Source organism: Anolis sagrei, chromosome 10 (assembly GCF_037176765.1).
Source record: "Anolis sagrei isolate rAnoSag1 chromosome 10, rAnoSag1.mat, whole genome shotgun sequence".
Taxonomy (NCBI): domain Eukaryota; kingdom Metazoa; phylum Chordata; class Lepidosauria; order Squamata; family Dactyloidae; genus Anolis; species Anolis sagrei.
Window position 1 is genome coordinate 18,302,837 of NC_090030.1, and position 23,890 is coordinate 18,326,726.

The 23,890-nt window shown below is 42.6% G+C and overlaps 1 protein-coding gene across 2 annotated transcripts in view; it reads left to right on the forward strand.

Annotated features, from left to right (window-relative positions):
• The window catches only part of TMEM164 (transmembrane protein 164), a 69,563-nt gene that overhangs the window by 11,041 nt on the left and 34,632 nt on the right, over positions 1 to 23,890 (forward strand). For both annotated transcript variants that reach the window (XM_060756206.2, XM_060756205.2), the window contains exons 3-4: positions 16,345 to 16,394; positions 18,617 to 18,683. In XM_060756206.2, coding sequence (XP_060612189.2) covers positions 16,345 to 16,394; positions 18,617 to 18,683 — 117 coding nt within the window. The remainder of the gene's footprint in view (positions 1 to 16,344; positions 16,395 to 18,616; positions 18,684 to 23,890) is intronic.

Here is a 23,890-nt window from a genome sequence, read left to right on the forward strand (position 1 = left end):
TATTGTTATGATGGTGGTGAAATAAAAGGAAATAAAAAGTGAAAGAAGGAAGCAAACAGGGAGGGAAGAAAGGCAAAGGAAGAAAGGGGGAGGGAATGAAGGAAAGAGAGAAGGATGAAACCAAGTAGTGAAAGAAGGAAAGAAAGAAAGAGGTAGAGAAGGAAGAAAGGAGAGAAAGGGGGAGGAAAAGGGGGAAGGAATAGGTAGGGACCTCTCTTTCATAATAGTCCAGATATCTACCTCAACTTTGATAAGTTTTACTATAGGCCACAGCAACGCGTGGCAGGGCACAGCTAGTGTAATATAATTGACTGGTTGCCCTGACACGACAAATAAATCTACACAATATAATTAATACAATTTGGCACCACTTTACAATTTGCTATTAAATCATTGGAGTTGCAGTTTCACAAATGCCAGCATTTTTCCATGCTAAAGAGAAAGAGGACCTCACTAAACTACAACTCCTATTATTTCACAGCATTGACTCATGGCTGTGAAAGTGATGTAGATGTGCCATCCAAGTGGCTTCTTTCCAAGGTTAAAAGACAAACGCCCTTGTTTGACATCGTGGCTTTTCTTGCACGCATCAGTTCTGTGTGGTTTCTATAATCCAAGACTATTAGGAGTTCCCTCAAATCTTGAAAGCTGACATACCACTGTCTGAACTTTGGCTGGCCTTAATGGAAACTATTTTTACTACTATGGGCTCTCCTTCAAGACACTGCCAAAGACAGAATATTGTCTTTTTGGGCTCACATGAAACCACTGAGCATTTACTTGACTGTGAGTACAGTTCTATGATCTGCGACTCCAGCAAAGGCAATGGCTGGACAAGAACCACATCACTTACATATACAACTAAACCCAGAAAATACAACATTCTAAAGGTGTGTGTCTATATTGTAGAATTAATGCAGTTTGACGCTACTTGAACCATCCCCTAACTTAGCAACTCTTCTGTATGTTTAGAATCCATCAGGAGCCAAAGTACTCTAAAGGCACCAATAGAAGAGCCTAAAGACAACAGATTCCATCTGATTTTGGAAGCTAGGCAGGGTTAGGTAAAGGTAAAGGTTTCCCCCTGACATTAAGTCCAGTCATGTCTGACTCTGGGGTGTGGTGCTCATCTCCATTCCTAAGCCGAAGAGCCGGCGTTGTCCGTAGACACCTCCAAGGTCATGTGGCCAGCATGACTGTATGGAGCGCCATTATTTTACTTTACTAAGCAGGGTTAGTCTTGGTTAATACCTGAATGGGATTTATTTATTTATTGTGTCAGGAGCGAAACAAACTGTTGTATTGTATTTTTAAGGAGCCCCCGGTGGCGCAGTGGGTTAAACCCCTGTGCTGGCAGGACTGAAGACCGACAGGTCGCAGGTTCGAATCCGGGGAGAGGCGGATGAGCTCCCTCTATCAGCTCCAGCTCCTCATGCGGGGACATGAGAGAAGCCTCCCACAAGGATGATAAAAACATCCAAGTCATCCATGCATCCCCTGGGCAACGTCCTTGCAGACGGCCAATTCTCTCACACCAGGAGTCATTCCTGACACGACAAAAAAAATGTATTTTTGAACACACACACACAAAACTTGCAAACTTGGCATTCTGTTAAGTATCCTTTGACCAGTAGCTAGCCACTTGGAGTGCTTCTGGTGTTGCTGCAAGAAGGTTCTCTTTGTGCATGTGGCAGGGCTCAGATTGCATTGCAGCTGGTGGTCAGTGGTTTGCTCTTCTACACATTTGCATGTCATGGATTCCACTTTGCGGCCCCATTTCTTAAGGTTGGCTCTGCATCTCATGGTGCCAGAGCGCAGTTCTTTCAGTGCTTCCCAAGTTGCCCAGTTTTCTGTGTGCCCAGAAGGGAGTCTGTTATTTGGTATCAGCCATTGATTGAAGTTCTGGGTTTTAGCCTGCCACTTTTGGACTCTTGCTTGCTGAGGTGTTCCAGCGAGTGTCACTAGATCAGTGTTCCTCAACCTTCCTAATGCCGTGACCTCTTAATACAGTTCCTCATGTTGTGGTGACCCCCCAACTATAAAACTTTTTGATTGCTACTTCGTAACTGTAATTTTGCTACTGTTATGACTCATAATGTAAATATCTGATATGCAGGATGTATTTTCATTAACTGGACCAAATTTGGCACAAATGCCTAATACGCCCAAATATGAATACTGGTGGGGTTTGGAGTGGATTGATTTTTGTCATTTGGGAGTTGTAGTTGCTGGGATTTATAGTTCACCTACAAAGAGCATTCAGAACCCCACCAACATTGGAAATGAACCAAGCTTGGCACACAGAACTCCCATGACCATCAGAAAACACTAGAATGGTTTGGTCGGCATTGACCTTGAGTTTGGGAGTTGCAGTTCATCTACATCCAGGGAGCACTTTGGACTTTGGATCGGGACCAAACTTGGCACGAATACTCAGTATGCCCAAATGTGAACACTGGTGGAGTTTGGGGAAAATAGACCTTGACATTTGGGAGTTGTGGTTGCTGGGATTTATAGTTCACCTACAATCAGAGAGCATTCTGAGCCCCACCAACGATAGAATTGGGCCAAACATGGCACACAGAGACCCCATGACCAACAGAAAATACTGTGTGTTCTGATGGTCTTTGGCGACCCTTCTGACACCCTCCTTACGATCCCACCAGTTCTGAGTTGACCCCTAGGTTGAGAAACACTGCTCTAGATCTTAGAAAACTATTTCTCGATTTAAGTCATTGGCGTGCTGGCTGATATCTAAACAAGGGATGAGCTGGAGATGTCATTGCCTTGGTCCTTTCACTATTGGTTGCCTCTTCCCGGCGGATGTCAAGTGGTGCAATACCGGCTAAACGGTGTAATTTCTCTAGTGGTGTAGGGTGCAGACACCCCGTGATAATGCGGCATGTCTCATTAAGAGTGCAACACCTGAATGGGAGACCACCAATGAATACCACGTACTTCCAAGTGTATTGTTTTTCAACCTGTATTAACATTATCCAAGAATATAGCAGCCATTCAAATATGGGTGCAAGTGCAAGAGCTACCCCTTGGCCATCCACATATTCATATTTCAAGGCACAATCACCGCTGGAGAAAAAAAAAGGAATACAGCTGCATTGGTTTGAAAGCTATATTCGTTCTGCTCCTTTAAATTGATGCAAGAACATTTTTTAAAGGTAGGAGGTGAAACCAGGAAAAGAAACCAAAGAAGCAGGGGAAAGGTCTGTAAGGAGGGAAGCCAAGCACAAAGATACTTTTGAATTTTCCATGCCGTTTGTATTTCCAATTTCTGAGCTGTTTCTCTTGGAGAGTTTGCTCATTGATCGAGAGATTGGTTTTCTGGGTCTTGCACCATATCCTGGGCGCCACAGAGAATTGGAATTCAATCAGTCCAGATATTAGATCGGAGGGTGGCTCCTGTGTTGCTTCTGCAACTAATTAAAATTAGTCAAATATAGCTCATATGTTCGTTTATCAGATTTCCATGATAAGGACCTGGTATCAATCTGATTTAGGTATTGCGAAAAAAAAAGGAGAAACACTAGAGACAGGTACCTTACAATTAACAACTTCTCAGAGCATGTCTGCATTGAAGAATTAATGCAGTTTGATACCACTTTAACTGCCATGGGTAAATGCTATGGAGTTGTGCGAGTTGTTGTTTGGTCATTGGCTGATAAGGTTAAGGACCTTGTGAAACTACAACTCCCATGATTCCATAGTATTTGAGACGCACCCACAAATACAAAGTGGCTATTATATTACTACACCTTGGGATTTATAGTTTGGTGAGGCCCCAGCACTCTTTGGTATGTGAGTTTGTGTCCCGGCATTGAATGTTTGCCGTGTATATGCAGTGCTCCACCCTGAGTCCCCTTTGATGTGAGAAGAGCGGAATATAAATGTTTTAAATAATAATTAATAAATAATAAGGCCAAAGACCTTGTAAAACTACAATCCACAGGTTTCCCTAGTATTTAGCCATGGCAGTTAAAGTGGGGTCCAACTGTGCCAATGCACCCACAGATACAGAGTGGTTATTATATTACTAGATCCTGGGATTTATAGTTTGGTGAAGCCCCAGCACTCTTTGTTAGAGAAGGCAAAAGACCTTGTAAAACTACAACTCCCAGATTTCCCTGGTATTTAGCCATGGCAGTTAAAGTGGGGTCCAACTGTGCTGAGACACCCACAGATACAGAGTGGCTATTATATTACTAGAGATTTATAGTTTGGTGAGGACCCAGCACTCTTTGGTAGAGAAGGCCAAAGAGTTTGTAAAACTACAACCCCCAGGTTTCCCTAGTATTTAGCCATGGCAGTTAAAGTGGGGTCAAACTGTGCCAATGCACCCACAGATACAAAGTGGTTATTACATTACTAGATCCTGGGATTTATAGTTTGGTGAGGCCCCAGCACTCTTTGGTAGAGAAAACCAAAGACTTTGCAAAACTACAATTCCCAGGTTTCCTTAGTATTTAGCCATTAGTGCCAAACTGCATTAATTCTGCAGTGTAGCTGAACCCCAAGAATCACTGATGGGAAAGAAGGTAGAACTAAAAGGGAAGGAGTAAATTTAGAATGAACCAGAATGTGTTATATAATGATAATAATCCTCTGCTGAGCTGCAAAGATGGGCAAATACTCATAATACACGAACAAGCAGAACTTGACAGTTGTTTTTGACTTTGAGCAAACCTTATGATTCTTAGCTGGCATGTTAAAGATGTTTGTATACGGCTTGCTTAGGTAAACAACGTGTTTTGTTAACAAAAAATGCATCATCCATTAGTTAATAGTAGATGTGATCTCGGGGAACAAAAGAGCCTGGGTGAGTCTTGTCAAATCTTGTGCGTAACAAAATACTTCCCCATTCCTGCCTTTACTTTGAACTTCCTTGTTGGGTTCTACATTCCTGGCTTGTAAATGTCTAAATGATTGTATTATAGGTATATATAACATAGTCAATATGGGAGATATGTTCAATGTACTGTTGAAGGGCTTCACGGCCGGAATCACTGGATTGTTATGTGTTTTCCTGGCTGTATGGCCATTTTCCAGAAGCATTTTCTCCTGACGTTTCTTCTGCATTCTCAGAAGTTGTGAGGTCTGTTGGAAAGTAGGAAAATGGGGTTAAAATCATAACAGTAAATAAAGAACAACACTCTAAAAGCAGGGGAATTCCAGACAAGAAACAATCAAGGCCAACTAATCACCTCCCAACAAAGGATTCCTGCAGGCAGTAAGAAGCCATACCTTGAAAACTGCTAGGCTAATCAAGATGGCCAATTGCTACATCCACACCTACTTCAAAGAGTTTCTTTTCCCACCCTGGACATTCCACAGATATAGAAACCCAATTTTCCTCATTTCCAACAGACCTCACAACCTCTGATGATGCCTGTCATAGATGAGGGCGAAACGTCAGGAGAGAATGCTTCTGGAACATGGCCATACAGCCCGGAAAACTCACAACAGCTTAGCAGATATGTTCCTGGACATTACTTCTTTAACTATAAGTTGGGTCTTAGAGAGGCAGAAGGACTGTGGGAAAATAGAGATAGGTTTGATGATGATGATGATGATGATGATGATGATGATGATGATGATAATAATATCACGATCTGTCAACTGCAAAAGGCCACCTGACTTGAATCTGCACGCATCATTCGAAAATACATCACACAGTCCTAGAGGCTTGGGAAGTGTTCGACTTGTGATTTTGTGATACGAAATCCAGCATATAGATCTTGTTTGCCGTGACATACTTTGGTTTTGTGTCAGATAATAATAATAATAATAATAATAATAATAATAATGGAGTTATAGAGTTGGAAGAGACCTCATGGGCCATCTAGTCCAACCCCTTGCCAAGAAACAGGAAAATTGCATTCAATAATAATGTATTGATTTATGTATTTGCTACCTGCCTCTTCTCAAGGCTTGAGGCAGGATACAACACGCTTAAAATATATAGATAGAAAAAAAATAGACAATTAAAACATATATATTAAAAGACATAGGTTGGGCCCCAGCGGGCCATGGTGGCACAATGGGCCAAACTATGCTACTGAACTGCTGACCTGAAGATTGGCAGTTCGAATCTGCAAGATGGGGAGAGCTCCCACTGTTAGCTCTAGCTCCTGCCAACCAAGTAGTTCGAAAACATGCCAATGTGAGTAGATAAATAGGTACAGCTTTGGCAGGAAAAGGCAAAAAGATGCTCCAAGCAGTCATGCCGGACACATGACCAGGAGGTGTCTATGGACAACGCAGGCTCCTCAGCTTGGAAATGGAGAAGAGCATCTCCCCCAGAGCCAGAGACGAGCACCGCCTCCAGAGCTGGAAATGAAAGGAGAAGCCTTTGCCTTTGTCTGTGTATTTGTGTTTCACTGTGTTTTTTTGATTTGTAACAAGGCACTGAATGTTTGCCTGTGTTTGTTTATATTTGTAATACGCTCTAAGTCCCCTTGGGGAGAAGGACGGAATATAAATAAAGTGGTATTATTATTATTATTATTATTATTATTATTTGAAACACAACAAGATGAGTCCACAGCAGACAAGATCACTCTGCTGGCTGTTGTATTGGATCACACGTTGGACACTTCCCAAGTGTTTAGGACTGTGTGATGTATCGGCAAATAATGCGTGCAGATCCCAGTAAGGTGGCCTTTTGCAGCTGGCAGATGGTAATCTTGTCAGCGCCGATTGTGTTTAAGTGCAGGCCAAGGTCTTTAGGCACTGCACCCAGTGTGCCGATCACCACTGGGACTACCTTGACTGGCTTGTGCCACACTCTTTGCAGCTCAATCTTTAAATCCTCATATCGTGTCAGCTTTTCCAGTTGTTTCTCTTCAATCCGGCTGTCACCTTTAATCCTGCTGCAACATCGACAATCCATACTTTGTTTTTAACACGATTGTGAGGTCAGGAATATTGTGCTCCAAACCTTTGTCTGAATTCAGAAGTCCCAGAGGAGTTTGACATGTTCATTTTCTGTAACTCTTTTCCAGCTTGTGATCCCACCAGTTAGTTGTCACAGGCAGATGGTATTTGTGGAACAAGTTGTTGTTGTTGTTGTTTTTGTTGTTACTATTTATTACTATTACACTGCTATTAAGTGGACACTTGCACTGTAGACTTAATGCAGTTTGGTACCACTTTGTCTGCCATGGCCCAATGCTATGCAATCCTGGGAGTTGTCATTTTGCAAGGTCTTTCACCTTCTTTGCCAAAGAGTGCTGTTGCCCTGCTAGACTACAACTCCGAACACTCCGTAGCCTTGACCCATGGCAGTCAAAGTGGTGCCAAACTGCATTCATTCTGCAGTATGGATGACCCTCTAGAGGCCTTCTGATTTAGACCCATTGACTAATAAGGCAATGGAAGGAGAGGTGGATGGGATCCGTTGACTGTGCCCTACTCCTAGCATTGCTTTTTTTTTTTTAAAGGAGGCTGAATAGGGCTAAAGTTAGAACATAATGTTGCTCCAACCTACAAACCTCTGAAGGCCAGGAGAAGCCAAGCCAAGTCCTGGAAGGTCTGGGAAAGGAGCCAGCGCTGGAATGGGCTTCAAGGGAGGGACACAAAGCCAAGGGGGAAGAAATATAGCCAACAGCAAGGTGAGAGATGGAGGGATGGGTCATTTAGGGTCTCGAGGAGTGGAAGAACTCTTTGAGAGACACATAGACCTAGGTCCAATGTATATTGAGATATCAAGCAATCATCAACCACAGCATTTCTTGGCTTGCTCCTATCTAGATCCTTCTACTATTGGAGTGAGTCTCATATTCTTTGTGTAGTCTTCTCATAGACTAAGGATCTCGTGAGCCTCCATCATGAGCCATTGCCAACTCACTATGTCTTTGTGGAAATCTCTTAAGTCTTCCAATAGAGTAATTATGGAGGACCTATCAATAAGGTTGTTGTAGGTTTTTCAGGCTATATGACCATATTCTAGAAGCATACTCTTCTGACATTTCACCTGCATCTATGGCAAGCATCCTCGGAGGTTGTGATATTGTGAATTGGCACCAAATTTGGACACAAGGCACCTAACAACCCAATGTATGTCTATCACTCATAAAAACACTGAAAAATACAGCAGAAGGGACTTAAAAAGCTCCCAAAAGCTAAATGACGAAAAGGTAAATGACAGTACAGAAAAAGGGAAGAAAGAGGGAGGGAAGGGGAGAAAACAAAAGAAAAGAAAGAGGGAGGGAAAGAAAGAAAGAAGAAAAGGGAGAAGGAAGCATGGAAGCAAAGAGAGGTAGAGAAGGAAGAAAGGAGAAAAAGAGGGAAGGAAAGAAAAAGGGGGAAGGAAGGAAGGAGAGAAGGAAAGAAAAAAGGGAAAGAAGGAAAGAAAGAGAGTGAAGGAAGAGGGAGCGAAGGAAAGAGAAGGAAGAAAAGAGAGAGAGCAGAAGAGAAAGAAAAGGGGGAAGGAAGGAAAGAGAGAGGGAAGGAGCAAGAGAAGGAAAGACGGGAAGGAAGGAAGGAAAGGAAGAGGGAGGGAAGAAAGTAGGGAACAAAGGAGAGAAAGAGGGAAGGTTGGCCACAGCAAAGCGTGGCGGGTACAGCTAGTTTGGGATAAAAAGTTAATCTGGGATGAGATCCTGGGATGGAGGGCAGTGTAGAAGGGGCCTAATTTCAATGTATAGTTTCTGACATCCAAACTCTGGCTTCTTTCCATGGCATTTGACCTTGAAACTTCATCCCTTCAGATGCTGTTGGATTGCAACTCCCATCATCCCTCGTCAGTGGAATGCGGTGGATGATGGGCATTGAAACCCAACAAGATCTGGACCCTGAGTCTTGCCATTGGAGTTCTAGACAGGAACACGGAGCTAATTCTCCTCAGTTTCAGTGTTTAAAAATAAACTTCTATTACTCCCTGTCTACCAGGTTGAAATGCGATTGGTTCTGGTTCATTAGGTAGTTTTTTGCAGTTTCTTTCTCTCTATCCATGGCCATTTTGCTCATATCCTTCTAAATTAGGTTGCATAGATTCTTGTAATGTCAGTTTCAGCAACAGCTGGTGCGTGATATCTGAACAAGCCGGGTGGCTATTTTTATATAGAAATACCTCCCACATGTGTTTGGCTTTGGAAACATACGAGCAAGGAATAATAAGTCACATAAACACAGCTCTTAAATGCTGGGTGGATCCTTATCTTTGGTTCGACTGATGAAAAATACCTTTCCTTTTCAATGTGTTCCAAGGCTTGGCCTCATGTAAGCCGCCCTGAGTCCCCATCGGGGAGATGGTGGCGGGGTATCAATAAAGATTATTATTATTATTATTATTATTATTATTGTATTGTCGAAGGCTTTCATGGCTGGAATCACTAGGTTCTTGTGGGTTTTTTCGGGCTATAGAGCCATGTTCTAGAGGCATTTCTCCTGACGTTTCGCCTGCATCTATGGCAAGCATCCTCAGAGGTATGAGGATACCTCATACCTCTGAGGATGCTTGCCATAGATGCAGGCGAAACGTCAGGAGAAATGCCTCTAGAACATGGCTCTATAGCCCGAAAAAACCCACAAGAACCTAATTATTATTATTATTCCATATCAGATGGAACTGCTTCCTGAATTTTAGCATTTTGGGGGATTTGAAATGCATGGTGAAGGGTGAGTATCTTTTATCCAAAATGGGACTGGAAGCATTTTAAAATTTTATTTTATTTTATTTTATTTTGAAACAAGCTTGGTTACCCAACATTGCCCGATCAGTCAGTTACCTGGTGGGTCAGTCCCGTCAAATCCCTCCAATACGTTCAGGTGGTCAGAACTTGACTCTGTGTGCCAAGTTAGTTGTAGGTCCATCATCAGTGCAGCCTGGAGTGTATATGTATTTTATCTATATATATTTTAATCTTGCATTGTTGTATGATGTTTTAACTTGTACTAGTAGCATTGAATCCTTGCTGTACACTGGTCTGAGTCCCTCTACGGAGGTGAGAAGAAATCTTGGATGAAATTGCCCCTTTAGGAAAGTATTTCTTGGGTGGGGGGCAATATGGTGTTTGGGGAGGACATTGGCAGGGGTTGGGCTACATATTCATGGCGCTTGCTATAACCTGAAATGTGATTGGAGAGAGGGCTTTTGGTGGCTCCTCAGCACTGTGAGTTAAAGCTGTTTGTGGAAGTGGGAGCTTGTCTGTGGAAGTGAGCATCCCAGCCACATACACCCATACATATTTTCACTTTTTAAAGATAGATAGATAGATAGTACCAGTATTTATGCAGGTTTGAATCTGGGGAGCAGGGTGAGCTCCCGGTGTTAGCCCCAGCTTTTGCCAACATAGCAGTTCGAAAACATGCAAATGTGAGTAGATCAATAGGTACTGCTGTGGCGGGAAGGTAACGGCGCTCCATGCAGTCATGCAGGCCACGTGACCTTGGAGGTGTCTATGGACAATGCCGGCTCTTCGACTTAGAAATGGAGATGAGCACCAACCCCCAGAGTCGGACACGACTGGACTTAATGTCAGGGGAATACCTTTACCTACCGGTATTTATATATATGTGCACAATGAGATATCTTGGAGATCCAAGTCCAAGCATGAAATCCATAGCATGAAGGTAATCTTATACCCAACGAATGTACGTACTCAGATTGCCTGGGTATGCATTTTATAATGCTATTCGTTAATAATGTTAACTCGTCAGTGTTTCATAAAAGTTTCAGTACTCGGCTTCTCAGCACAGATCAACTCAGGTTAATTCTTTTCTCTATGCATAAAGAATACACTGCTCTGAAAATAGGGGCATCTTCAGGACTCCTTTCTCCACCCCCCTTCCATCTTTGCCTGGTCCTTGGGAGAAGGCTACCCATAAAATGTCTCCATAGCAACACTCTGGTCCTCCTAGTGTCTCCATGGCAACAGTTCTAGCCATCTATTCGTCTTCTCTCCCCCTGAGTTAGGCTTTCTATGTATATACCTCCCTCTTGTGGTTACATCAGAGCATTGCACAAATACATAGCAATTGATTCATTTTTGGATCCTTAACCCCTGAACTGAGGTTGTTTTTAAATTGATACCCCACCAGTATTTTAACTTGGATCATGAAGGGTATCGGTACCAAGTTTGGTTCAGATTTAGCAAGCCAAGTAGGAACCTTTGTAGAACAAACAAATATACATACATATACGATCTATCTATATTCACTTATCTATATTATTTATCTATCTCTTTAAAAGATATCTGTAAGTAAAGGTATCACTATTTCTAATATGGATAATTTTGGATCCTGGAATATTTTGGCCTAATAATAATAATAATAATAATAATAATAATTTATTTATATTCTGCTCTATATCCCTGTGGAGACTCAGAGTGGATTACAACATACACAGATAGGCAAACTATGCCTTTGATACAGTGGAATTGCAATGGCACGCAAATAGAACAAAGGCAAAGGCTTCCTTTTCATCTCTGGCTTCTGGAGGCAACGCTCAACTCTGGCCATGGGGAGGTGCTCTTGTTCCATTTTCAAGCCGAGGAGCCTGTTGTCTGTAGACACCTCCTGGCTATGTTGCCAGCATGGCTGTATGGGCACCTTTATTACCTTCCTGCTGAAGCTGTACCTATTGATCTACTCACATTTGCATGTTTTTGAACTGCTAGGTTGGCAGGAGGTAGAGCTAACAGCAGGAGATCACCTGACCTGCAGCTTTGAACTGCTAGTCTTTAGGTAGTTCAACAGTTGCACCACTGTGGCCCCATAATTAATAATAATAATAGTAATAATAATAATAATAATAGTTGTTGTTATTATTATTATTATTATTATTATTATTATTATTATTATTATTATTATACCCAAGTAATCTAACCGTTCTTAGCTATATAATAATAATAATTTATAATTGTAATGTATTATTATTCTTACCCACCTCTTTCTGTAGCTCTAGGTGGAATACATCATCATTCAAACACATATAACAAGATACACATAAACTCCAAGTTAATATCCACTGATTTCAAAATCAAACAGATCTTGGAAGTATTGTCGAAGGCTTTCATGGCTGGAATCACTGGATTGTTGTAGGTTTTTTCAGGATAAATGGCCATGGTCTAGAGGCATTCTCTCCGGACATTTCGCCTGCATCTATGGCAAGCATCTACTCACTACCTCTGAGGATGCTTGCCATAGATGCAGGCAAAACGTCAGGAGAGAATGCCTCTAGACCATGGCCATATAGCCTGAAAAAACCTACAACAACCCAGATCTTGGAAGTATTTAGTCCTGAAAATAGCGATCTATTTCCTTCTATCGGAGCGTTTCTCAACCTCGGGATCAGGTCTCCTGTGGGGGGAGGGTGATCGTTTATGAGGATGGTGTCAGAAGGGTTGCCAGAGAAAACACAGTATTTTCTGTTAGTCATGGGGGTTCTGGGTGGGAAATTTGGCCCAGTTCTATCGTTGGTGAGGTTCAGAATGCTCTTTGATCGTAGGTGAAGCCTAGCAATTACAACTCCCAAATGTGGTCTGTTTTACCTAAATTCCACCAGTGTTCACATTTGGGCATATTTGGTCCAGATCTATCATTGTTTGAGTCCACAGTGCTCTCTGGATGTAGGTGAACTACTACTCCAAAACTCAAGGTCAATGCCCACCAAACCCTTCCAGTATTTTCTGTTGGTCATGGGAGTTCTGTGTGCCAAGTTTGGTTCAGATCCATCATTGGTGGAGTTCAGAATGCACTTTGATTGTGGGTAAACTATAAATCCCAGCAACTACAACTCCCAAATGACAGAATCAACCCCCTCCCCCAACTCCACCAGTATTCAATTTGGAGCATATCGGGTATTTGTGCCAAATTTGGTCCAGTGAATGAAAATACATCCTGCATATCAGATATTTACATGACGATTCATAACAGTAGCAAAATGTCAATTATGAAGTAGCAACTAAAATAATTTTACGGTTGGGGGGGTCACTACAACATGTGGAACTGTATTAAGGGGTTGCGGCATTAGGAAGGTTGAGAACCACTGCTCTATGACAAAGAGCCTTGATGACAGACTTCCTCATTCCTTTGATCACCGGCATTTTCTGGTATTCCTTTTATGGTGCCATAAAATACCTTCCCGCTTAAGTGGTGCTGAATTTCTGTACTCACAGCTCACTGCTGTTTTTGAACTGCTTAGGTGGATAGTAAGCTGGGCTTAAGGTCGGGTGCTCAGCCTGACCTGGGCTTTGAACTGACAACCTTTCGAGTCTCATGTAAACAAGGAATCAGCCATGTGGAAGGTTGAGAACCACTATTCTATCAATTTTCTCTTATCCAGTGCTTATCTCTCTTTGCTATCCATTCATCCATGATGGTTGTGGATGATGGGACTTGTATTTTTACTCCTCTGGAAGGTACCAGATTACCTAGAAATGTGATTTTTCCAGAAGTAGTTTAGATATAAAAAAGCGATGCTTCCTTCCCGGTTTTGTTCCCCCTGGATCAAAATATATGCAGAATTCACTTTCATGTCGGCCTGGGTTTGTTTTCCTGCGTTTGCAACATGAGATGTTTCTTTCATGACATTGCCAGCGTATAGAACAGTGCTATTTGGCATATTTATGATATTTAAAAATACCATAAATGCCCTAAAGAGGCGCATATGCCATATGCTGCTTGCACACGTGCGTCCTGAATTTTGCCACGTGAGCCTTCATAGGGGAAACATAGGAATAACATTGGTTTTTAAACACAATCTTCACAAACTTTGCACGGAAAAGGCGATGACATCCGTGACTTGGTTCAATTGTTTCTTTTACCCCGCAGTTGCCTTTCTCTTTAAGGAAATGGCCCTGAATGTGGCTTTATCGACCGGGCTTGTCTCCATTCATTATTAATTCACTGTAAACCAAATTACTTCCATTGGAGTGATTATGTTTCTAGAGCACCGGTTTGCTTTGAAAGTGTGCGGTAGAATTTCTTTATTGAACGCATGATATAAAACATTGCTTTTTCCAGATATCTGATTAACCTCTTTAAAGCATAATTTTGCACTTTGATACAGTTTGCAAAATATTGGTAATGGTAGAAAAACCCCACTGCCTTTCATCTATATATATGGCTATCTGTCAGGAGTGGTTAGATTGTGCTTCTCCCATTTCCCAAAAGGGACTGGACTGGATGTCCCCTTCAGGCCTCATCTATGCTAGGATTATTATTATTATTATTATTATTATTAGTATTATACTGAGACTGAATGGCCATCTCTCAGGAGTGGTTTGATTATACTTTTCCCTTATGCCAGAAGGGGCTGGACTAGATGGCCCTTGGAGGTCTCTTCCTACCATAGGATTCCATCATCATCATCATCATCATCATCATCATCAAGTTGAGGCTGGCTATCTCTTAGGAGTGGTTAGATTGTGCTTTTCCCATTTCCCAAAACGGGCTGGACTGGATGGCCCTTGGAGGTCTCTTCCTACCCTACCATTCTATTATTCTTATCAACCAGAGGCTGCTTGGCCATCTGTCAGAAGTGCTTTGATTGTGCTTTTCCACAATGAGGGTAGAAGGGGGTTGCCACAGAGTATGCCACAGCAACGCGTGGCCGGGTAAAGCTAGTTACATATAAATAAAGTATTATTATTATTATTATTATTATTATTATTATTATTATTATTATTATTAGCACCATCTCTGGTTCACAGACCTTCTCTAGGACCTTATGGGGCCATAGACTTGAAATTTGGGGACCCATCTATACTGCCATTTAATCTAGTTTCTCAATCCAGATTGTCTGCTTTGAACTGGATTATATGGCAGTGTAGACTCATATAATACAGTTCAAAGCAGATTATCCAAATTCGGAAACTGAATTATATGGTGGTGTAGACTCATCTAATCCAGTTCAAAGCAGATAATCTGGATTTGGAAACTGGATTGTATGGCAGTGTACACTCATATAATCCAGTTCAAAGCAGATAATCCAGATTCAGAACTGGATTATATAGCAGTGTAGACGCACATAATCCAGTTCCAAGGATATAATATGGATTTGGAAATTGGATTACATGGCAGTGTAGATCCATATAATCCAGTTCAAAGCAGATAATCCAGATTCAGAAGCTGGATTATATAGCAGTGTAGAACTCATATTATCCAATTCAATGCAGATAATGTGGATTCAGAAACTGGGTTGTATGGCAGTGTAGACTCATATAATCCAGTTCAAAGCAGATAATATGGATTCAGAAACTGGGTCATGTTGCAGTGTAGACTCATATAATTCAGTTCAAAGCAGATAATCCAGATTCAGAACTGGATTATATAGCAGTGTAGAGGTACATTATCCAGTTCCAGTGATATAATATGGATTCAGAAATTGGATTACATGGCAGTGTAGACCCATATAATCCAGTTCAAAGCAGATAATATGGATTCAGAAACTGAGTTATGTTGCAGTGTAGAGTCTTATAATTCAGTTCAAAGCAGATAATGTAGCAGTGTACATGCACATAATCCAGTTCAAAGCAGATAATCCAGATTCAGAACTGGATTATATAGCAGTGTAGATGTACATTATCCAGTTCCAGTGATATAATATGGATTCGGAAACTGGATTGTATGGCAGTGTAGACTCATATAATCCAATTCAAAGCATATAATCTGGATTCAGAAACTGGGTTATATGGCAGTGTAGATTCATATAATCCAGTTCAAAGCAGATAATATGGATTCAGAAACTGAATTGTATGGCAGTGTAGACTCATATAATCCAGTTCAAAGCATATAACCTGGAATTCAGAAACTGGATTATATGGCAGTGTAGACTCATATAATTCAGTTCAAAGCAGATAATCCAGATTCAGAACTGGATTATATAGCAGTGTGGATGCACATAACCCAATTCCATGGATATAATCTGGATTCGGGAACTGGATTATATAGTAGTGTAGAGCTATATAATCTAGTTCAAAGCAGATAATCTGGATTTGGGAACTGGATTGTATGGCAGTGTAGACTCATAATCCAGTTCAAAGCACATACTCTGGATTTGGAACTAGATTGTATGGTAGTTCAGATCCAACCTGTGCTTTTGTTTTGCCTTTTTTAAAAGAAAGCATAACTGCAACATGGTCTGATTCATTTGGATACATTTTCCATCTGCACAGGACTCGATTTAGTGATCCAGGAAATTGAATCACACTGGTGCAAGGGTCTCCCATTATTATCTCATGGCGCCAATGCGCCCTTAACGTGATAAGCCAAACTGTAATTGCCTTGAACGCATAGAACAAAAATGTGGAATGAAAGCAAAACGTTTTTCTTGCTGGATGAGAAACCTAACGGCAACCATTTCTTCTTCTTCTTTTCATATTTCAGATTTTCCTGCTGGCCTGCCCTCCCTGCCATTTCGCAATGATCCTCTTCAGGTGATGATGCTTTTAGTGAATTATGCAAACGATTTAAGCAAATAGACTGCTCTTTGTACTCTTTGTATTAACTAAAATAGGTGCTGAAGTTAATAGAGGCCTTCCAGATTCATAAATCATAGTTTCCACAAGATTAATGAAGATTCAAAAGCTGACATTGAAAGGAATTGAAAGACACGTTTACATTACCTTTGTAACAACAACAATGACAATAATAACATTTATTTATATTCCGTTCTATCTTCTTGAGGGGACTCAGAGTGGATTATAGCACATATACAGACATAGGGAAATATTCAATGGCTTGATACAATGAAACACAAATACACAGACAAAGTCAAAGGCTTCCACTTTCATCTCTGGCACATCTACATTTCCTGCGTTGTCCGTAGACACCTCCTGGTTGTGTCGCCAGCATGACTGCATGGAGTGCCTGTTTGCCTTCCCGCCAAGGCAGTAGCTATTGATCTACACACATTTGCTAGGTTGGCAGGAGCTGGTGCTAACAGCGGGAGCTCACCCCATCCCACGGATTCGAACTGCCAACCTTCAGGTCAGCAAGTTCAGCTGCTCAATGGTTTAACCCGTTGTGCCACTGTAGAATTAATACAGTTTGATTCTACTTTAACTGCCATTGCTCAATGTTCTGGAATCCTGGGAGTTGTAGTTTAGTAAAGCACCAGCACTTTTCAGCAGGGAAGGCCGAAGACCTGGTAAACCTATAACTCATATGTTTCCATGCATTGAGCCATCGCAGCTAAAGTGGGGCCCAACTGCATTCATTCTGCTGTGTAGAAAAGGTATGGGCAAACCCAGGCCCTTTTCTTTCTTACCATCCTATCATTCCTTCCTTCTATCTTTCCTTCCTATTTCTTTCCCTCTTTCTCCTTCCCTTCCATCCTTCCTTCTCTCTTTCCTTCCTCCTTCCCTTCCTTCATCCCTTCCCTTCTTCCCTTTTGTCCTTCCCTCCTTCCCTTCCTTTCTTTCCTTCCTTCTCTCTTTTCTTCCTCCTTACCTCCCTCTTCCTCCTTCCTCCCCCTTCCTTCGTTCCCTCCTTCCTTCTCTTTCTCCTTCTTCTCCTGCCTTCCTTCCATTCTTTCCCTCCACCTTTTCATCCTTCCTTCCCTCCCTTTTGCCTTTCCCTCCTTCCTTCTTCCCTCTCTCCTTCCCTCTCTCCCTCTCCTTCGATTATTCCCTTCCACCCTTTTATTCTTCCTTCCTTCTCTCTTTCCTTCTTCCCTTCCTTCCTTCCTTCCTTCCTTCCTTCCTCTTTGTCTTTCCTTCCTTCCCTCTTTCCTCCATCCTTCCCTCTCTCTGTCCTTCCATTTTTCCCTTCCACCCTTTCATTCTTCCTTCTCTCTTTCCTTCCTCCCTCCTCCCTTCCTTCTCATCATTCCTTCCTTCTCTTTTCCTTCCTCCTTTTCCTTCCTTCCATCTTTCCCTTCCACAGTTTCTTCCTTCCTTCCTTCCTTCCTTCCTTCCTTCCTTCCTTCCTCTTTGTCTTTCCTTCCTTCCCTCTTTCCTCCCTCCTTCCCCCCTCTCTCCTTCCATTCTTCCCTTCCACCCTTTCATTCTTCCTTCCTTCCTTCTCTCTCTTTCCTCCCTCCCTCCCTTCCTTTTCATAATCCCTTCCTTCTCTTTTCCTTCCTCCTTTTCCTTCCTTCCATCTTTCCCTTCCTTCCTTCCTTCCTTCCTTCCTTCCTTCCTTCATTCCTTCCTTCCTCTTTGTCTTTCCTTCCTTCCCTCTTTCCTCCTTCCCTCTCTCTCTCCTTCCATTTTTCCCTTCCACCCTTTCATTCTTCCTTCCTTCTCTCTTTCCTTCCTCCCCCTCCCTCCCTTCCTTTTCATCATTCCTTCCTTCTCTTTTCTTTCCTCCTTTTCCTTCCTTCCATCTTTCCCTTCCACAGTTCCTTCCTTCCTTCCCTCTTTCCTCCCTCCTTCCCCTTCTCTCTTTCCTTCCTCCTTCCCTTCCTTCCTTCCTTCCTTCCATCCATCCATTATCAGGCAGCCAGTCCACCTAGCAGAGAGTTCTAGCATGCGGCCCTCTAGTTAGAAAGTTTGCCCGTTCCTGGTGTAGAATATGCTTCTAGTCCTGGATGTAGTGGTAGGCAAGCTTAAATGTGTTTGTTCTTCTCATGCTAAACTATGGCTTAATGTGGCAATCTAGTTTGACGTGAATATTTCTGCATTTCCGATGTGACTTTGTTCTTTTCTTTTCACAGACTACAGATGCACATGCTTAATGGGGCGCTTTTGGCGTTGCTTTTTCCTGTGCTTAATACACGATTGGTAAGTAAACAGAGCCTGTCTGGCTGTCTATTTGATTTGATGCTGCTTCCGTTTTCCTTCCAAAACGAACTCTATTTTCCTTGGAAAGATAACAAGAAGGGGAGTTGAGGCAATGCCAGCAAGGAGGTGAATGTGTCATCTAAGTGGATTGTGGCTGATTCAGTTGCAAAACTGCGATCTTTGACCACACGCCCAAAGTTATAGCTGCGTGGCATTGATCCTAATCTCTAGTCGAGGTGCTTAACTATGCGGTAATTAAATTCCAATTTAATGGTATGTAAGAATGTTTGCACTGCCACATTACCTAAAGTGACACTCTTCCAGCAGAGTCTAGACTGAGCATTGTTTATAAAGTAGTTTTCATGTTTACTTTTAATATCATCATGATATTAAACACAATTTTATGTTTTAATGCATCTGTTTGAACCCTGTCTTCCTTGGATAATATTGGTTGGATCCTATGAGGCCTGGTTAGATGATGATGATGATAATGATGATATCCTGCCTTTTCTCTCTCTCTATGGGAGGTGAAATACGGACTTAACTTGAAAAGTGATTGAAACTTGCAGGAGGTGCACTATAGGTCCACAGGTATAGGATGACTCAACAGTCCTGGAATTGGGTTGTTGTGAGTTTTCCAGGCTGTATGGCCATGTTCCAGAAGCATTCTCTCCTGATGTTTTGCCCACATCTATGGCAGACATCTTCAGAGGTTGTGAGGTCTGTTGGAAACTAATGAAACAGACCTCACAACCTCTGAGGATGCCTGCCATAGATGCAGGTGAAACATCAGGAGAGAATGCTTCTGGAACATGGCCATACAGCCTGGAAAATACGCAACAACCCAGCGATTCCAGCCATGAAAGGCTTTTGACAAAACCTTGGGATTGTCGAAGGCTTTCATGGCTGGAATCATTGGGTTGCTGTAAGTTTCCGGGCTGTATGGCCATTTTCTAGAAGCATTCTCTACTGTCGTTTTGTCCACATGGTAAGCACCCTTCATGGCCATACAACCAGGAAAACTCACAGCAACTCAGTGAATTCAGTGAAGATCACCTGGGAAGGAATCCCACTGGAGCATTGCAGCGCACCCAAATATCTGGGAGTCACTCTGGACCGTGCTCTTACCTACAAGAAGCACTGCCTGAACATCAAGCAAAAAGTGGGTGCTAGAAACAATATCATATGAAAGCTGACTGGCACAACCTGGGGATCACAACCAGATACAGTGAAGACATCTGCCCTTGCGCTGTGCTACTCTGCTGCTGAGTATGCATGCCCAGTGTGGAACACATCTCACCACACTAAAGCAGTGGATGTGGCTCTTAATGAGACATGCCGCATTATCACGGGGTGCCTGTGCCCTACACCACTGGAAAAATTACACTGTCTAGCCGGTATTGCACCACCTGACATCCGCCGGGAAGTAGCAGCCAATAGTGAAAGGACCAAGGCAGAGACATCTCCAGCTCATCCCCTGTTTGGGTATCAGCCAGCACGTCAACGACTTAAATCTAGAAATAGTTTTCTAAGATCTACAGAGACACTCACTGGAACACCTCAGCAAGCGAGAGTCCAAAAGTGGCAGGCTCAAATCCAGAACCTCAACCAATGGCTGATACCAAATGAGAGACTCCCTCCTGGGCACACAGAGGACTGGGTGACCTGGAAGGCACTGAACAGACTGCGCTCTGGCACCACGAGATGCAGAGCCAACCTTCAGAAATGGGGCTACAAAGTGGAATCCTCGACATGCGAGTGTGGAGAGGAGCAAACCACTGACCACCTGCTGCAATGCACCCTGAGCCCTGCCACATGCACAAGGGAGGACCTTCTTGCAGCAACACCAGAAGCACTCCAAGTGGCCAGATACTGGTCAAAGGACATTTAATCAACTCTCATACTCACAAATTTTGTAATCTGCTTGTTTGCTTTGTTCTGTTAGAAATGTAATATAATTTGACTGGTTGTTCTGACACGACAAATAAATAGTGAATTCAGCCATAAAAGCCTTTGACATTACATTGAACATCTCTATGGGGAGAAACTGTTCAAAGACAACGAGGATGCCTACCATAGATGTGGGTGAAACGTCAGGAGATAATGCTTTTGGAACATGGCCATACAACCTGGGCCATAGAGGCTGGAAAACTCACAGCAACCCAGTGATTCCAGCAATGAAAGCTTTCGACAACACATTGAACATCTCTATTGTGAGAAACTGTTTCAAAACAACGAGGATACAACGAGGATACCTGCCATAGATGTGGGTGAAACATCAGGAGAGAATGCTTCTGAAACATGGCCATAGAGCCCAGAAAACTCAAGCAACCCAGTGATTCTGACCATGAAAGCCTTCGACAACACATTGAATATCTCTATGAGGAGAAATTTCCAAAGCAACGAGGATGCCTGTCATAGATGTGGGGCAAAACGTCAGGAGAGAATGCTTCTGGAACATGGCCATATCGCCCAAAAAACTCACAGTCCTGAACAACTTGGTTTAAGACAGATATAATAATAAAATCACAGAGAAGGTTGATAGTAGGAAAATGTTCCCAATTATCTCAATTACCGCATTTTAAGTATATAGACCATAATGTTTTAGACTGAGTTTGAGATCTGGGCATATATTTCAATGGTCAACTAATCAATTTTGATATATTGGTTGATTAGTTGACCATTGATTGGAAACCATTGGCCAAAGCGGTCTACAAACACTTCTGCTGACCAGGATGCTTCCTTCAGCCGTTCCTATCTGTGTCCAGGCAGAGAGCGTCTTAACAAGATATGCTCTTAAAAACCCATTGCTGCGCAGATTAAGAGCCGATTAATGATTGCCTCCATTAGCGAGATTATCGCAGCTTTAGTGGAGGGGACTGCCGCGAGACGCCTATCATTGCAAAGCCACTTAAGCGGCCACACTCTTTGCTAGGCTGTCTGTCTGCAAGGGAAGCAGGCCATTGCGCCCAAGGACAGACAGCACAACCTCTGAGGATGCCTGACATAGATGCAGGTGAAACGTCAGGAGAGAATGCTTCTGGAACATGGTCATACAGGCCAGAAAACTCACAACAACCCAGCGATTCTGGCCATGAAAGCCTTTGACAATACATTTTTCCCTTTGGTTTTCGAGAGACTTGAGGTTCTTTGGAAGATTAGAGGAAGCAAACGAAAAGAGTCTGGGCACATTTAGGCCTGGAAATCGGTCTGAATATTTTAAAGAGAACATGAAGTAACTCGTGGTGAACACCATGAACCAGGAAGTAACATGACTCAGACCTTGGTGAAAATGCTCCTTTGTGATGCAGATTGCGCTTGGAGTCATTTGAGGACAAGGACAACATTGTTTTGATCATTTTTTTTCTTTTGGTGGAAGATGATGGTGATGATGATGATGATGATAATAATAATAACAATCACCATCATCTTTATTTATAACTCAGTTCCCTCTCCCCAAAGGGACTTGAGTGGCTTACAAAAATTCACAAATAGTAAAGGTAAACCTAAAGGTTTTCCCCTGACATTAAGTCCAGTTGTGTCTGATTCTGGGGGTTAGTGTTCATCTCCATCTCTAAACTGAAGAGCCGGCATTGTCCGTAGACACCTCCTGGTCATGTGGCCAGCATGACTGCATGGAGCATGGACTCGAGTGGCTTACAACAATTCACAGATAGTAAAGGTAAACATAAAGGTTTTCCCCTGACATTAAGTCCAGTCGTGTCCCACTCTGGGGGTTAGTGCTCATCTCCATTTCTAAGCCGAAGAGCCGGCATTGTCCTTAGACACCTCCTGGCCATGTGGCCAGCATGACTGCATGGAGCATGGACTCGAGTGGCTTACAACAATTCACAGATAGTAAAGGTAAACATAAAGGTTTTCCTCTGACATTAAGTCCAATCGTGTGCGACTCTGGGGGTTAGTACTCTCTCCATTTCTAAGCCGAAGAGCCAGCGTTGTCCGTAGACACCTCCTGGTCATGTGGCCAGCATGACTGCATGAAGTGCCTGTTTGCCTTCCTGCCGAGGCACTTAGACACCTCCTGGTCATGTGGCCAGCATGACTGCATGGAGCATGGACTTGAGTGGCTCACAATTTACAGATAGTAAAGGTAAACAAAGAAGGTTTTCCCCTGACATTAAGTCCAGTTGTGTCTGACTCTGGGGGTTAGTACTCATCTCCATTTCTAAGCTGAAGAGCCAGCATTGTCCGTAGACACCTCCTGGTCATGTGGCCAGCATGACTGCATGGAGTGCCTGTTTGCCTTCCCGCCGAGGCACTAGCTATTGATCTACTTGCATTTGCATGTTTTTGAACTGCTAGGTTGGCAGGAGCTGGGGCTAACAGCGGGAGCTCACTCTATCCTGCCAACCTTCAGATCTGCATGGAGCACCGCTACTGAGACTCCAACTCCCACAATTCCTAACAGCCTCAGGCCCTTTCCTTTTCCCCCTCAGCCGCTTAAGCGGCTGAGGGGGAAAAGGAAGGGGCCTGAGGCTGTTAGGAATTGTGGGAGTTGGAGTCCAAAACATCTGGAGGGTCCAAGTTTGCCCATGCCTGCTATAGCTAATTTCACACATCATTTTAAAAAGCAACAAACATACAATCATTGAATACAATTTTGAATAATATGTAGCCGATGGCACACATTACTTAAAAACATAAGAAATAGTCATTAATATAGGATTAAACATTGAAACTATTTAAAATAAACAGCTACAAATTGTCAAAACGCATCCAATCATTAACGTTTGCTAAATAAAACACTGAATTCAAATAGGAAGCCTTTTTGTTTGTTTGCTTGCTGTCAAGCCTTTGGCATCGTAAGCTATAAATAACCCTTTGCTATGAATTTATGCCGAGGAATAAAGGCATCGAGTTTGCATGCATTGTATTTCCAACCAGGGAGAGATTTTAAACTGAAAATAAATCTGAGTTGCTGTGAGTTTTCCGAGCTGTCTGGCCATGTTCCAGAAGCATTCTCTCCTGACGTTTTGCCCAGGCATCCTCAGAGGTTGTGAGGTCTGTTGGAAAAGTAGGCAAGTGAGGTTGATATATCTGTGGAATGATGTCCAGGGTGGGAGAAAGAACTCTTGTCTGATGTATTGTCGAAGGCTTTCATGGCCGGAATCACTGGGTTGTTGTAGGTTTTTTCGGGCTATATGGCCATGGTCTAGAGGCATTCTCTCCTGACGTTTCACCGCATC